The sequence below is a fragment of the Belonocnema kinseyi genome, chromosome 10, assembly GCF_010883055.1.
Source record: "Belonocnema kinseyi isolate 2016_QV_RU_SX_M_011 chromosome 10, B_treatae_v1, whole genome shotgun sequence".
In the NCBI taxonomy this organism is placed as follows: domain Eukaryota; kingdom Metazoa; phylum Arthropoda; class Insecta; order Hymenoptera; family Cynipidae; genus Belonocnema; species Belonocnema kinseyi.
In genome coordinates this window covers 79,386,693-79,402,156 of record NC_046666.1, presented here as the reverse complement: position 1 = coordinate 79,402,156, position 15,464 = coordinate 79,386,693, and the positions used below count along the sequence as shown (strand labels likewise).

General features: G+C 32.2%; 1 protein-coding gene across 2 annotated transcripts in view; it reads left to right on the top strand.

Moving 5' to 3' along the window:
* Positions 1–13,256, top strand: part of LOC117181781 (runt-related transcription factor 1-like) — a 56,260-nt gene extending 43,004 nt beyond the window's left edge. The window contains exons 5-6 of one of the 2 annotated variants that reach the window (XM_033374749.1): positions 8,819–9,109; positions 12,085–13,256. In XM_033374749.1, coding sequence (XP_033230640.1) covers positions 8,819–9,109; positions 12,085–12,428 — 635 coding nt within the window. In that variant the 3' untranslated portion in view covers positions 12,429–13,256. The remainder of the gene's footprint in view (positions 1–8,818; positions 9,110–12,084) is intronic. The other variant, XM_033374750.1, reaches the window with a different exon arrangement.
* The last annotated feature ends 2,208 nt before the right edge of the window (positions 13,257–15,464 follow it).

The window sequence follows — 15,464 nt, the reverse complement described above, 5'->3', positions numbered from 1 at the left end:
AAAAATGAACAGATGCAATTTGGACACTGCGTGGTTCAAACTGGAGGAAGCAAGGGCAAGCTATAGCCCTACAATGCATCTGACAAACATTGCAGCTTTGGATGTTTAAGCGTTCTTAAAAAGGGCAAGTAATTGGAAAGCTCCAGGTCCGGACATAGTGCACAACTTCTAGTACAAGTAACTGACGAGTGTGCATCTTGCGTTGGTAAGGTGTTTTCCGAAGATCATTTCACACCCAGATCTGATGCCAGTTTTTATGCACCAAGGTACTACGTATTTGATACCAAAAAAACCAGACGCTCAAAATCCATCTGACTTTCGACCGATAGCCTGTCCTCTTACAATTTATAAATGTCTTACAGCTATCATTGCAGATAAGGTATATTCTCATTGCGACGAGAGTGACATTCTTACAGAAGAACAAAAAAGATGTAAAAACTCACGAGGCTGTAAACATCTAGTCACTATAGATGCTGTTGCCATGACTCAAGCTTGTAAACATCAAAGAAACTTACACATGGCATACATTGACTACAAGCAAGCGTTTCCTTCCGTGCTGCATGACTATTTGCTTGCAGTCTTAAAAGCTAACAAAATCTGTCCACGTATTATTGACTTTCTAAGCCATGCGATGAGGCTCTGGCGTACAAGAATCAAGTATTTTAATCATGGACAACCAAGGATAACTAGATCAATACGCTTTACAACGGGTATATTTCAAGGAGACTCCGTCAGCGCACTATGGTTCTGTTTAGTGCTTAGCGTTGAATGCATTGAGCAAAACACTAAACAGCATGTCTTATGGGTTCAAAAGTCATGATAATGAGGATGATCATCAAGTGACCCATCTTCTTTACATCGATGACCTGAATCTGTACGCTAGTTCAGGCCAGAAACCGCAGCAAGTGATCGATGTCACAAAGCAGTTTTCCAATAATATCCACATGGAGTTCGGACTAGATAAATGCAGAACAGTGCATTTAATCAGAGGGGAGTTAGGGACCGCAGAGTTAGGGAACGAGTTCGAAAATGACATCGAGGCAATGGCTGCAGGCGAATCATATAAATATCTGGGTATTCTTGAATCTAAGGGTATTCAACATACGATAGTTAAGGCAAGCCTAACGACTGCCTTCACTACGAGACTCAGAATAATTATGAAGAGTTTTCTCAACTCGGCAAACAAAATCAGGGCGATCAACACATATGCCATCCCTGTCCTCACGTACTCCTTCAGGCTCATAAAATGGTCTAACACCGACCTTGAAAAGTTAAACATAATTATTCAAGTAGAAATGACGAAGCACAGAGTACACCACAGAAATTCAGCGATTGAAGGGGTAGTTTTACCACGACATTTAGGGGGTAGGGGCGTTGTAGATGTCAAAAAACTGTGTTAGTCACAAGTTATACAGTTACGAGACTATGTTAACAGCAAAAGAAATGTAGCGCTTTATAGTACCATCTGTCAAGCGGATCTTGAATATACGCCTTTAAATTTGTTCTCAGATGGGGCCTTGAATATCACGGCAGAAACCATAGAGGAATTAGAAATACAATAGAGGCAGAAAGCCATCCATGGCGAGCATCACAATACGTTAGATCAAACTGAAGTGGATAGTGAGGCATCTAATATTTGGGTAAGGAAGGGTGTTCTGTATCCAGAGATGAGAGGATTCATTATTGCAATTCAGGACCAGGTTGTCAGCACCAGGAATTGTCGCAAACAAATGTTACATCAAGACGTGGTTGACCGGTGCCGATTATGTGGAAATACCAACGAATCCATGGAGCACATTATTGATGGCTGTTGCGTAATGGCTCAGAGAGAATATACGCAGACATAATGATGTAGCGGGCATTATACATCAACAACTTGCCGTAAACCTAGGACTCTTAAAAGAATGGATGCCCTTCTATAGATACATTCCAATGCCCGTTTTAGAAAGCGAAGATTACATCTTATATGGGGATGTTACTATCCAAACGGATCATTACATCCGGGCGAATTGACTTGACATCGTGAAGCGAGAAAAAAAAGGTGGAAGAGGCTACGTCATCGACATTGCTTGTCCGCTTAACCCAAATTTGAGGTCAACCTATACAACCAAGATCCACAAGTATAGCGAGTTAAGGCATGAGGTAAAGACCTTATGGAGGAATGTGAATCATGCATCTATTCATTCCATTGTGATTTCGGCTACAGGCAATATGCACGCAAGATGCACTGGACATCTTGAACATTTAGGAGTCAGTAAGGTATTGGCAACAGCTCAGAAGGCGGTTTTATTAAACACCTGTCGCATTGTAAGAAACTTTCTTGAGCATCAGGAAGCGAGCGACAAACAACCCGTGGAGTAGAAGATTGTAGCTCTAAGAAAGCATCCAAAGGTGACTGTTATCACCTCCAACGCTCGTGGCCGCTCATAATTGTATACCTACAACATCATCGCAGGAGGTTTCAAACATCGTATTAAATTATTTCAATTAACTTATAACATTCTAATCTCATCAGTCACTTGACTTAGTCCGTGGCTATGATGTATAACCGGGTTTACTCGAGTAAAAGTTTAATAAAAACTATAGTTCAGAATGCGAGAAAAAAAGTATTTTGGTAAGAGAAAAACAATTCTACAGAAAAATCGTCCCGTTTTTCCCCACGTTTCCCTAATTGCACAATAGAAAAAGCTTATTTAATATTTGTATCAGTCTAATGAGTCCAAATAAAAAAAGTTTTAATTATTAGTTTTGATGCATAGTACTGATTTTATTTACTTCTAAAAGCTTTAAATAATTTTTTTTTTAATTTCAATATCTAACTCGGAGGAAAATAAAATTTTAGGTGATTCTCATTTAGCAAGTCTCGAATTTTTAAGGATTCGAAATTTTTGAGCGTTTGAGCATCAAATTGCTTATCTTATCCTCACAATTTACTACTGTTTACAGATTGATTTGTGATATTCAGCATCTCTTATACTACCTGTTAGTTCTTATTTCGATATCCTTACTTCTATTTTTTATGATAGCGCAATTTTGGACATACGGGTTAACTAGTTAGCGTGCAAAGGAAAACGAGAGAGCAGGAAGTCGAGCGAGAACGAATTTTCATATTAATCTACGTGTACTATTTTTTATTATTTAATCTTTTTTATTATTTTGTTGGAAACTTTTTTCTGATTTTTAACTCGGTTTCTTCACCATGAGCCACGGACTAAAGCAAGTTTTTCATGAGTTTTATTATTATTTATTATGATTTCTATTATAGATTTATTTGTTTTTTATTATTAATTATTTATTTACTATCACTTTATATACAACGGAGTAATAGTATGGCCATAAAATGAGAATAGGCCTGCGAATGAAAAATGCACCTGACCTTGCTATTTTTCACATTCACTCTTTCATTCTTTCTTGCTCACATATCTAGACCTCTTCAACACATTTCCTTGCCAGCTTCCTTTACCTATAATTGCTCTTCTGCTTTCCACATATGCTCCCATATGTTGGCTTTACATTCACAGATTCACAGATTGATATTCTCTCTACTTATCCATTTTCTAAATACTTTTCTAATACTTTCCTTTTTTTATTGTTATAACGTTGATCGAACGTCTTGATAATTTTATTGTGTTCCTTCTCCTTTTTTCTATTTTCTTCATAAAATTTGTATCTATCTTCCCTACCATAGCTTATCCTTAAAGTTCCATGCACTCTTTCTCGCTCTTGTGCTTAATTTATCCCTTTGTGCTCTTCTCTCACCATATATCCACACTTTGAAAAATGTTTGCTATTTTAATATACATTTAATATACATTTGTATATTAAATTTATAACCTCAGTATACGAAATCGCCCTTAAGAGACTGTATATTAAATTTCATATATCGCATATTGATCATTTATTAGAAAAGACAGATATTTGCACTTGACATAAATTAAAAACAATTTTGTCAGTAACTTGCAATTATAAATAATGAAACGTAATATTTTTTTCAAGATAAACATAAATGGCACTGGTTTTCAAGTGAAGAAGTTCAAAAAAGAAAATAATTAAGAAATCTTATCCCCGCGCACTTGTACTCACGTTAAAATTTTAACATTCACAGTGAGTTTACAAAAAATTTAATCCGTACATTATACTTTAATTATAAGTAAGTATTTAGTCTAAGATTTTAAGGCTATTACTTTATTTGAATATTTAACAAGATATGAAGGCATAACAAAACTTGGTGTTAACACGCTCTCTGTTTTACCATCTTTAAAGTACACGTATATTAATTTTACAATATGATGTTATATTAAAATGAATGTACGACATATGCAAATGACTTTACTCACATGTCTATTGGATTTGCATCAGATTTGTCTAACAGCGCCGGCGCCCTCCAGTTTACCTCTAGCATTCACCTTATCATCCACTTCCTTGTGACTTTATGAGGTAATTAAAAAAAACTGGGTCTTTTTTTAATAAAAAGAAAATTTAGTATCATACAAACTTTATTTGCGTAGCTTGGACTTGAATTTTTCATTTGACAAAGATAATCCCATAGGTGGGCGCTACTCTAGGATCTGAAGAAAACTCGGATACTCACTTTAGCCAGAAGTCCTTGATACCATAGCAAGTTAGTTACCAATGTTAGAATATAGTTAATTTTTTATGAAATTAGGTAACGAAGGCTTAAGATCTAATTTAGCAGCAAGCAAGACTTGCTTGTCTCTGTAAGCATCTAGAATCCTGTCCTCGTTGTTAGCGAGACAACTAAAGCTGCTTTCGTGCTTTCGTCGAACCGGGGTATCCGAGAATGCCTCCAATGCTACTCCCGCTTTTAGTAACTAAAGGGGTAGCGCAGAGATAGGCCTCAGAGCCAGCTTCGCCGTTCCAGAGGCGGAAACCGCAAGCCTGTTCAAAGCTAGATTAAATATTATATTAAAGGGGTTGCCGCGAGCTCTGACGGAGCTCGGCGAGCTTGCGAACCCTCACTCGTACTCACCTACATATATTATTAAATATGAATTTCTGCACTGCACCTCCAGATTCGAGAAATACTTTTCAACCTTCAGCCAGTCACGTGTAATTGAGCCTATGTGCCAAAAGTACTCCCATGAGGTAGATTCTGAAACAAAGCTTTAAATTATTTTTATAAATTATAATAATAATTCTGATTTACAAAATAATATCATATTGTTCCCTTTTAATTGGGAAGTGATTGAGACTTTAATAAACATTTAAAATCAATTTTGTTATGAATTTGTATACCATATCATTTTTCAAACTTTTTCAGACGTGGAGACTTGAGACCAATATTTTAACACTTATAACTCTCAAAATACACAGGACACAGTACATCATTTTTGTATTGTTTACTTGGTTACATACAGTTGTGAATATTTACTCATAAATGTAATTTATCGCTATTCAAAAGTTAATTTTTCTACACTTTTTAGCTTATTTCAATCATCCCGCAGTTGGTACACCTGACGATTGAGCATGACTGTCGTGCGAATAAAAATAAAATAAAATCTTGGCGCGAAATTCAAATTGAAATATTTCAAAATGTAAGAAATTTAAATTAGATTAAAATCCAAATTAAAAATCTTATTTAACGTCAAATAATCAAACTGATGCAAACTCATGTTAAAAACAAGAATCCAAAGACCAAATCTGGACTATAACGAATAAACAAAAACAAAAAATTCTATTGTAATCTAAAAAAAAATGTCGGACAAAAAAAAGAGGAAAGGAAAATGGGAAAAATTTCTTTCTTTCGTCTTTTTTATTTTTATTATTATTAAATTACAATAAAATAACATTAAAAATGCAAATTAAAAATAAATAAAATTGCATTAACAACGTTTCGGTACTCGTACAGTACCCTTATCAAGGCAAGACAAATTTTAATGGTAGAAATTGACAGCACCCACGAACTGCTCTCTCTTTGATACCTGAGAATCGAATGAGGATCAGTAGGCACAATATAAATATTTGGTTAAATTGATAAATAGCATATGCATGCAATTTTAAGAAATAACAGATTTATTTTTCAGATATTTTCTGCGTTAAATTAAATATACAATTACTTGTAATTCAAAATAATTTTGAAGAGTTTTAGCTAAGAACATCTGAATTAACGAATTAGTAAAACATTCTATTATAATAACTTTAGGCATAATAAAAGAAAAGTAAACGTTATCTGTAAGCAGTTTACTCTCTCGCTGGTAATTGAATGAATTTTCTGAGATAAATGTGAAACTAAATAGATTAGCGAGCGTTCAGGCATTTTCCAATATAGCATCGAAATGTTGCGAACCACCTCGAGTATTTTTGTATTATTAGTTTTTTCCTGATGGTAGGAAATCTCCGATATTTCCTGGAGCTTCCAATCATTTTGAATGGCGTGTAGTCCCTACAGACATTTGAAAATCCTGTATGTATCTTCTGCATTGAAATCCCACCGCAAACTAAATATGTAATTCTAGGGAATTGAAATCGAAAAGGTAGCAGGTCATTCAAATTATAATTTTGGTATTTTTATAAATTATATGATTTAGAATATTTTATTTAGACGAAAGTTTACAGATGTTTAAGAGATTTTTCTAAGCCAGTCAGTTGATAAAAAACCCACTAAATTGAGTGTTTTTAAAAAAGGAGCATTCATTAAGTACGAAAGGATGAGTTTTAAAATTTTAGACACCTTCCCCTACTTTAACGATTCCTTATATTTATGGGACCTCCACTACCCACTTGTTACGTAAGATTTTGTATTTTTTACTCAATATATCAACAATATATTAATCATTTTCAGTGTAATTGAGATTTTAAAGGATTTCCATAGATTTCAAAAGATTTAAAAGGTTTCTAATAATTTAAATGCATTTCAAAATATCTCAGAGCAAAACAAAACTTTGAGGTTGTTTAAAACGATTTCATAGGATGACGAGGGGTTTCAAGTATTTCAACTGATTCTAAGAAATATCAAGAGTTTGACGTTTAAGAATGATGTCCACGAATCACGAAGTTTTTTCAAAGGATTTTAAGAAATTTCAAGAGATTAAAAAAATTACAAGATATTTTCAAGAAGTTACGGGCTCCAATCTTATACAGAAACTACGAATTTTGTACACGATTGAAACCCGAAAAATCTCTTTTTATCAGATATAAAGTGGTTTCGATGATTTCATGGGATTTCAAATAATTTAAAGATATTTTAAAAATAAAAAAGTATATCAACATATTATACAGGATATCGTAAGATTTCAAAAAGTCCAACAAAATTTTAAAATATTTGCGAATATTGTAAAGGGTTTAAGGGAATTTTAGTATTTTAATGAGTTTTAAAAGACTTTAAGGGATCTCAAAAGATTCAGAAAAATTCCCATGGGTTTTAAATAATCGCAATATTTTAATAGGGATCTAATAATATTTTTAAATATTTAAAAAAAATTCCTTGATTTTAATCACATTTTAAAGATTTTTAAGAATCGCAACGAATTTTAAGATATTTCCAGTCAGCTTAACCTTCTAAAAGCGATTTCACGAGATTATGTACGACTGCCATGGAATTCAAAGGATATCAAGAAATTTTCAAATTATTTAAAAATGTTAAAGTATTTACCAAATTCTCAACATAATTTATGGGTTTTGAAAGAATAAAAATTATTTCCAGGAATTCCAGGAGCTTTCGTGGAACAGTCAAAGATTGGTAAACTCATTGAGCAGTCCATATTTATTAAACGTATATAATATGAATTCTTTTATTATAAAACATAAATTAAAAAAATGAAGGCTGAACGCACAGAACTAGATATCCAACAAAATTGGAAATTTTCACGAAAGCGCAATAAATTTCTGTAAAATCTTCATCATTTTAAAATAACTCCAGAGCGGAAGTGTTGCTAAATTACGGCCAACCAGTTTTTACCACAAAATGTTATGAGATTAAAAAATAAATAAATATGGAAGCTGACAATCTCAAATTGACACTAATTACAAATTGGAGCAGGCTAGGCCTGCTTCAATAGGAAATTCTTATTTTTAAAACTACTTTCATTATAGTACTAGTAAAATTGCTACAAATCTTCTGCAGACTAATGTGTATTATTTTCGATTTCTAAAATTTATACTTTCGATCAAACTTAATTAATAAGAAGGAAATCAAAAGAGGAATAATGAAACCCCACTCTTAAATACTCAGCAGAAAAACGATTTCTGAACCTTTACTTGGATCGCTAGGAATTTGGTGGAAGTACGTTGAAGCTGAGTGGGTTGCAGTATTCAGGGTTAGATGGGCCAGGATGGGTCAGTGGCTTTGGCCAAGCCGAGCTCAGTTATTTGAGTTGGCCGTAGCCACTGAGGGATGACCGGTCCTTTGATCTCGCAGCCCTCGCCGTGTCTAGCTCAACCCCTTTACCCTTCTTTCAACCTCTACTAACTCATTGGAAAACCTATCGTAACCAGTCATATTCTACAAAAAAAAAATAAATAAAGCTTGCAGACCTGTCGATATGAATTCAAGTGTAAGTCCCTCTTGGCTCTTGCGTTTTGCTCTATCAAAGTGCAAAATGCACATAAAAACCGCGGTCTTCTCGTCCAATTGTGCTGTTGTACATATGACAAGCTGTTGAGGGTTCATCATTTCCTGGCAGGATGAAAAAGGATGTTTTAAAATAGAGATACTTGAGGTCGTTTTGCGGGATTATTCCAATCCATTCCTTTCATTATTATTATTCTTTAAAAATTGATGATTACGTTTTACTACTGAATGATTGAAACCCGATGATGCATGAATATTTATTTGAATTTTTTTGTTTAAAAAATGTAGATATGTCGCAATTTGGATTGACGGCCAGTAACTCCTGGGGATATGGAAGCACGGCAGGATATGCAGGATACCTTCCTGGACCATTATCGTCTTGTGCGGCGCAAGCACCATTTCCACCACCCCCGCCCCCACCTCCACCCCCACCCCCGCCAACGTCAGCATTGACTTCGTTCGCAGGTAGTGTTACCATGAGTACTCCAGCGGCTCCAGATTCTACGGCGGGTTCAACTGTAGCTTCCGGTACCACTGGTACCACACCACAACAAGATGCTTTCTCCGCGGTCTCTTCTTGTAAGTCACTATTTATTTCACTGATTCCACCTAAAATTTCCTAAGTTGATTTTAAAGGTTAAATTTGGTGAAATTATTAAAATATTTTTAGATTTTCTCTTTAGATTATACCCTAGGGTTATATACTTGTATCAAAAAAGTCGCATAATTGCAAATACTAATTTAACTCATCAAAAGTTTTAAAATATTCAAAGCAATAATGATTTTGTAAATATAACTCAAATTTATTAAAAGATGATAAATAACGATTTGCTTTCCATTTTTATAAATATCTACACATTTTTGAAATTATGCGACTTTTTTGCACCAACTTTGACTCTAGGGCAGGTGCATAATCTTTTTGCTTCATGCGGTATTGCGAAGAAAAATTTTCATGATAATATAAAAATTAAGGAGTTTTAGCAAAAACTCGAAAAACAGGTGTATGGATAATTTACGCCGGTAGTGTAAGTTCATATTACTGTTTATAAACGAAATCTTCACTCTTACTGAAAATATTTTAATGGATATTAAAGTTTACGATATTTCCAAAATGTTGGACTGTAGAAAATACCATTTTTTTACTTTACAAATTTTTTCCCAATGTAGTTCCAATGGAAAACTTAAAAAACTTCATGTGTAAATTTTCTCAAAGCAATGTGATTTTTATCCAGCTTTTAATCCGAATACAGCAAATAAATAAATTGATAAATCTTTATTAGGTTTTCTTCAATTGTAAATGCTATTTAGACCTCCTTTAGAGCTCTTTGGACCTCCTGATTTTTTTTTTAAAGCTACCTTTGAAATATTTTGTTATGTGTAAAAATCTTTGTGGGTCTCACGGTCTTTATTAATTTAATAGGAATAAAAAACGAAATCACTAGAAAGTTCGTTTAATAATATTCTAAAGTTTCGGCTATCACTGCGTGCCTTTTCAGAGAATCTAAATAAATAATATATGAATAAGAATCGTTTCTTACATTTAATTACAAATTTTGAGGAAGTAAAGGAAATAAAAATACGTTTGCTTATTCCTATCATACAAAAACCTTAAAAAAAATTGAAGAGGTTTTTTAGTGACAAACTGCATCTTAATTGATGAAAAAAACAAAAACTTTATAATGTTTTTTGACAACGACGAACACATGACAAAGTACACAAGAGAGCTTTTATATGTATTTTTTTCTCTAGTCAGAATTTTAATATTGTCAAAGTCAAAATTTAAATAATAGTTTAAGTTTCAACAGTGTTGTGAAAGACCTGTATTAAAATTTCCAACTCTACAACATCTTTTATGTTCCGAAACTCTAGTTTTTAATTTTCTACCTGCATCAACCAATATAAAATTTTTCACAACAATTACATTTAATGAGATATACAATTCCAGACAAATTTTCGAGACTACAAATATCTTTTTGATTAAGTAAAAACTTTTTACGAGTATTTTAATTGATAAAATAAACATTTAAGTTAAATTTTTTTTAGCGATCTTTCCAACCTTTCAGAGAGTCCTTGAACATACAGTAACGTAACTTTTAAATCTGATTTTTGTAGGTGTCAAACCAGTTATTTTTCTTACTGCAATCATTGTAGATTTCATAAATTTTTTCTTGAATAATACTATTTATCAAAGGAAGCGGATAATTATTTTGAACTATTATGATTTTAATTTGATCCAAATTCTCTTTCCCAAATGTAATATCACTCAATTTAATGCATTTATCGATTAAACCTTTTATCAGGCCGCCCTTTTGACAATACTAATGATGAGAATTAAAATTAAGTTACCTACCAGCCTATGAAGTTTTTTTAAACCAATTGGTGATTAACATACCTTCAGTTGTTTTTATAATTTTCAGGTAATTTATTCAATTATTATGTTCAAGTTCAAAAGTAAACTGTATGGAATTTTCAATACTGTTAAAAGTATTTACGAAATCGTTAATTTTTCAGTATGAACAATAGCTAAAATATCATCCTCATACCTTTTATATAAAATATGTTAGATATTTAGTTTTTTCAAAGATCTTGTTTCCACATCTTTAAAAATCAAATTTAAAAATGTAGGAGACTATGGTGAACCCATAGGACAACCATTTAATTGTTTCTAATCTTTATCATTAAAAGAGAAAGCCATGTAATTGAAAACAGTTCTAATAGTGACTAAAAATTTATTTTTGATTATTTTGGTTAGATTTTTATTTTGTATTAGCTTTTCTTCAATACAGTATAATGCTAGATCTAATGGAATGTTTTCAAACATTAAAACAATATCGAATGAAACTATAGAATGTGTTGAAGGAACTATAATTTTATTTAAAGTATCCTTTAAATTTCAACTATTTTTAACAAATGATTCTGTGTAAACTCAAATCGGTTTCAAAACATTACGAATATATATTGCTAAGTTATAAGAAGGAGATACAATTGTGACACAATTAACCTCCATTTCTAATTTTGTTTGTGCACTTTTGGAAGAGAATAAGCTTCAGAAGAAAGAATTGATTAAATTTTTATCAAATCGGCTTATTAAATATTTTGTCTTATGAAAGATCTAGAAATCCTGATATATTTGGAGAAGTTATGAACAAAATGTTGAGAATTCTGAATTTTACCTTAATGTTTAAGAAAGATTGAGAAAGTCATGAAAATTAACTTTTATCTGGAATTTAATATGAATAGTTTCAAAGTAAGTTTAAATCCTCTTTTAACGAACATAACTTTAATACTTCACAATAATCTACATTATCTGTCAAAATAAATGAAGTTTTGAACTCTGTATTAGGTTTAAAATCATTATTCCTCTGCTCATGCAAATTTGTTTATTATTTCATAAGTTTCAACTTTTTCTTTGAAACTTTTTTTCCAGATTCAAGGTTCTTTACAGGTTTTAAGCAAGTTTTCCTCCCAGTAAATTTAATAAAATACCTACCTGAAAAATTATTTCTATTATATTATTTTCTTTTTAAATTTTCTTGATACTTTTTTGTCTTCAGTAGTACCAGACACAACAACACCAGGCCAAGCAGATCCCTTGGATCCTTTGAGCACCCTAATGGGATCCACAGCCAGTCAGAGGTACCAAGAATATGTCTCCCCTCGATCTCTTTCAACAGACTCGAGTACAACCGAAAGTCCTGTCCATGAAGAACAAGTTTTTGGTCAAAATTATGGAAATTATTTTCCAACTCCCAGTGTATTACCCAGCATACTCTATTCTCAACTTTATGGTAACCAATTCCAAAATTCGGAAAGTCCTGAGCAAAGAGCTGTGGCTGATAATTGTAGTGTTCGTCAAGAAGAGGTCAGGCCTGACAATAATGTCTGGAGACCTTACTGAAAATTGAGTACCGGAAGTCACTATTTCGTGCTTCAACATTTTTATCCGGTACCTTAAGTACTATATTTTCCAAGACTGTGAAAGACTTTTCCAAGAATAGAAAGAACTTGTGAAGAACTTAGAGAAAGTTCTAGAAAGAATTTATTCATTCGAACTGTGGGCATTATCCGGATTCGACGCCAAAGTGAATCTGACTGATTCAAACTAGTTCATATTGGATCAAAAATAATATTTTATTAGTTTTTTGGTCGTAATTTCAAAATTCTGGTTGTGTATCGTCGTCAACGAATCTTAGAGAGCAAAATGTGCAGCGAGTGATTTGTTTGAGTTCCACAGGTATTTGTTTTGTATGAAAGAAATTAATTTGGTGTGAAAGATAAGAGAAAAAGCACAAGAATACAAATCTGTATATATTTGTAAATAGCTGATAGAATATTGTCGTCCCATCGAACCATAATCGCAATTAAGAACGAGAGATTAACTATTTCTTTAATTATGTTTCATAGTATATTGCATATAATTATGTACGTTGCTATTGAGGGTCTGTGCAATAATTTATTATGTTCTCCTATGGAAAAGTGTTCATCTCGTTAGGCCTTCAGTGAAAGCTAAACATCGACATTAAACTTGAAGGAATGAGTCTCAAATAATCTTCTGCAAATGTGCGAAAACATTGTTTTACTTTACGTAGTTTTGGAGGAATTGCGTTAGAATCAACGAAAAAATTGACGAATAAATAATTTAACCCTGAAGTTTATTTCACAGGATTTTTACATCGAAATTTTTATCGAATTGATTGATAGGGAAGATTTTGTTGAATATTATATAAACGTTGTTCTTCATGCAGCTTATGTTCCTTCATTAGTTATGATACACATATCTACCGACTATTGTTATCGTAGTTTTTGACTGAGTCGAATAAAGTGTATTTCAAAATATAATGTGCATCCTTTTTTATTTATAGATATTTTCAAAAGTTAAATTATTCTTACTCGTATTAAGCAAAACAGGAAAATTAGGTGGCAGCATTTATTATCTAGTTTTTTTAAGCTTCTAGAGCGTAATTAGCATTTTTTTATTTCTATTAGATATGTTTGATTTAAGATATCCTGGTGTAAATATTAATTTTGTTTCTGAGATTTTGCTTCTTTGTTTGCCATTAGAAATTCAAAACCTAACCCTTGAAGCAGGTCGTTCCTAATTGCCTTTTCAATTTCACCCTCGTTTTCACAGGCATATGTTCGCACTACCAAGTTACACGTCTAACAGGACGAATCTCGACAAAGGATTTACCAACGAGAGAATCTAAAGGATCCCCACTGATGGAACTGCATGCAAATTCGTGAAAGATTTAATTAAACCTTCTGGATGAACTTTCTACTTCATATAACCTCTTTTTAGGAAATTACAGAAACGGTACGATCAGATGTACCAAAACGGAAACAAAATTCAGGTAGTTTAATTTATGATTTTTTTGGTACATTCAGGACTTTCTTAGGACTTCGAGGACTCTGATTCATAACAAATTCTTAACCTTGTTAAAAACTATGAAACATTACTTAAAAATACAATCATGACTAAGAGTTTGAAACATGTTAGATTTTATTTACACTTTCAATTGGGTATGAATTTGACTCTCAAGATATGTATAGGAATTAAGTTACCAAGTTTTATATAAATAGAATGAAAAGATTATACAAAAGAATTATTTTCTATTTATAAAGATTATGCCTTATCAGAAGTTCAAGCAGAAATTTTAGCATTATCATTTCGCTTCAAGAAAAATGTACCTCATTCATAAATACATAGCTTCAAAGTAGTAGAGAAGTATTATTTTTCTTCTCAATATTTTCACAGGTGGTCATACAATTTATGCCCCTAAAAATACAGGTAAATATGACTAAGGTACTATGTAAAAGCCTTCAACATACGTTCTGATTCAGTAGGATTTTTTTTATAAAAAGTAATACAAGAGTTTAAATTAATGTTCCAAAAAAGTACAAAACTTTAATTATATCATCATTTTTTGACATTTTTGAAAATTCAAATGCTTGTTAGGAAAAATTTTAAAACAGAAGTATTAGACTTTAATGGGACAGAATTAGTTCAAAAGTCTGATTTAACTAATTTTTTATGTTTATAAGTCCAAATTGATATCTTTATTATTTTTTATTATTTAGTTTTTCCAACTTTTTCTCGAATAAACCCGGTTTTTTATTATAGCCGCAGACAATGTCAAGTGACTGATGATATGAGGATGTCATAAGTTAATTTAATACGAGTTTTAAAATCTTTTGTGATATAAAAAATAAGAGATTAGCAATTTAAAAAATCAGTTTTTTTCTTATTTTCGTGGATGTCTATCGTCGACATAATTCGGCCCCCCTCGGCTTACTATGTGACTACCTGCTTGAAGAGTCAAAAGGGATTTTTATGGACCTGGCATAGGTGATTGAAGGTGAGTAGGTGTTGCACACGAAACATTGCTTCACAAAACTTGAAAGAATTTTTCTCAAAATAGTAGTTTTACGATGATTCGTGACAGGGCCAGTGTCATTGCGAAATATGTTTACAGGTAATTAATCATCAAGGACAGATCCATTGTATTTTGTATTGAAAATTCGACTGTTTCCAAATGTATGTCATTTCTTACAAATTTATTTGTTTTTTTATTCATAATTTTAGCAGAAAATTCATATCTTAGGTAGAGAATTAAACATTTTTACAACAAATTTTCTTTCGGGGAAACTGAAAATTTTGCTTGAACTATTTTTTCTTCCAGGTAGAAAATTATATTCTCTGTTATACAAGATCGTCTTTTTGTCTTTAAAATTTAAGAATTTTGTTGGGAAGTCAACTATGCGGTAGAGAATTCAACTTTTTTTAGAAGTTTCGTTTTTTTAAAAAATATTTTTTAATTTTAAGTATGTTACACATTTTCTATGGTTTCAGTATACTTAATAGTCCTTGAATAAAAAGTAGCCTGGCGGTACTTTCCATAAAGTAGGTTGCAAATATTATAGGTGGGGGGGGGGG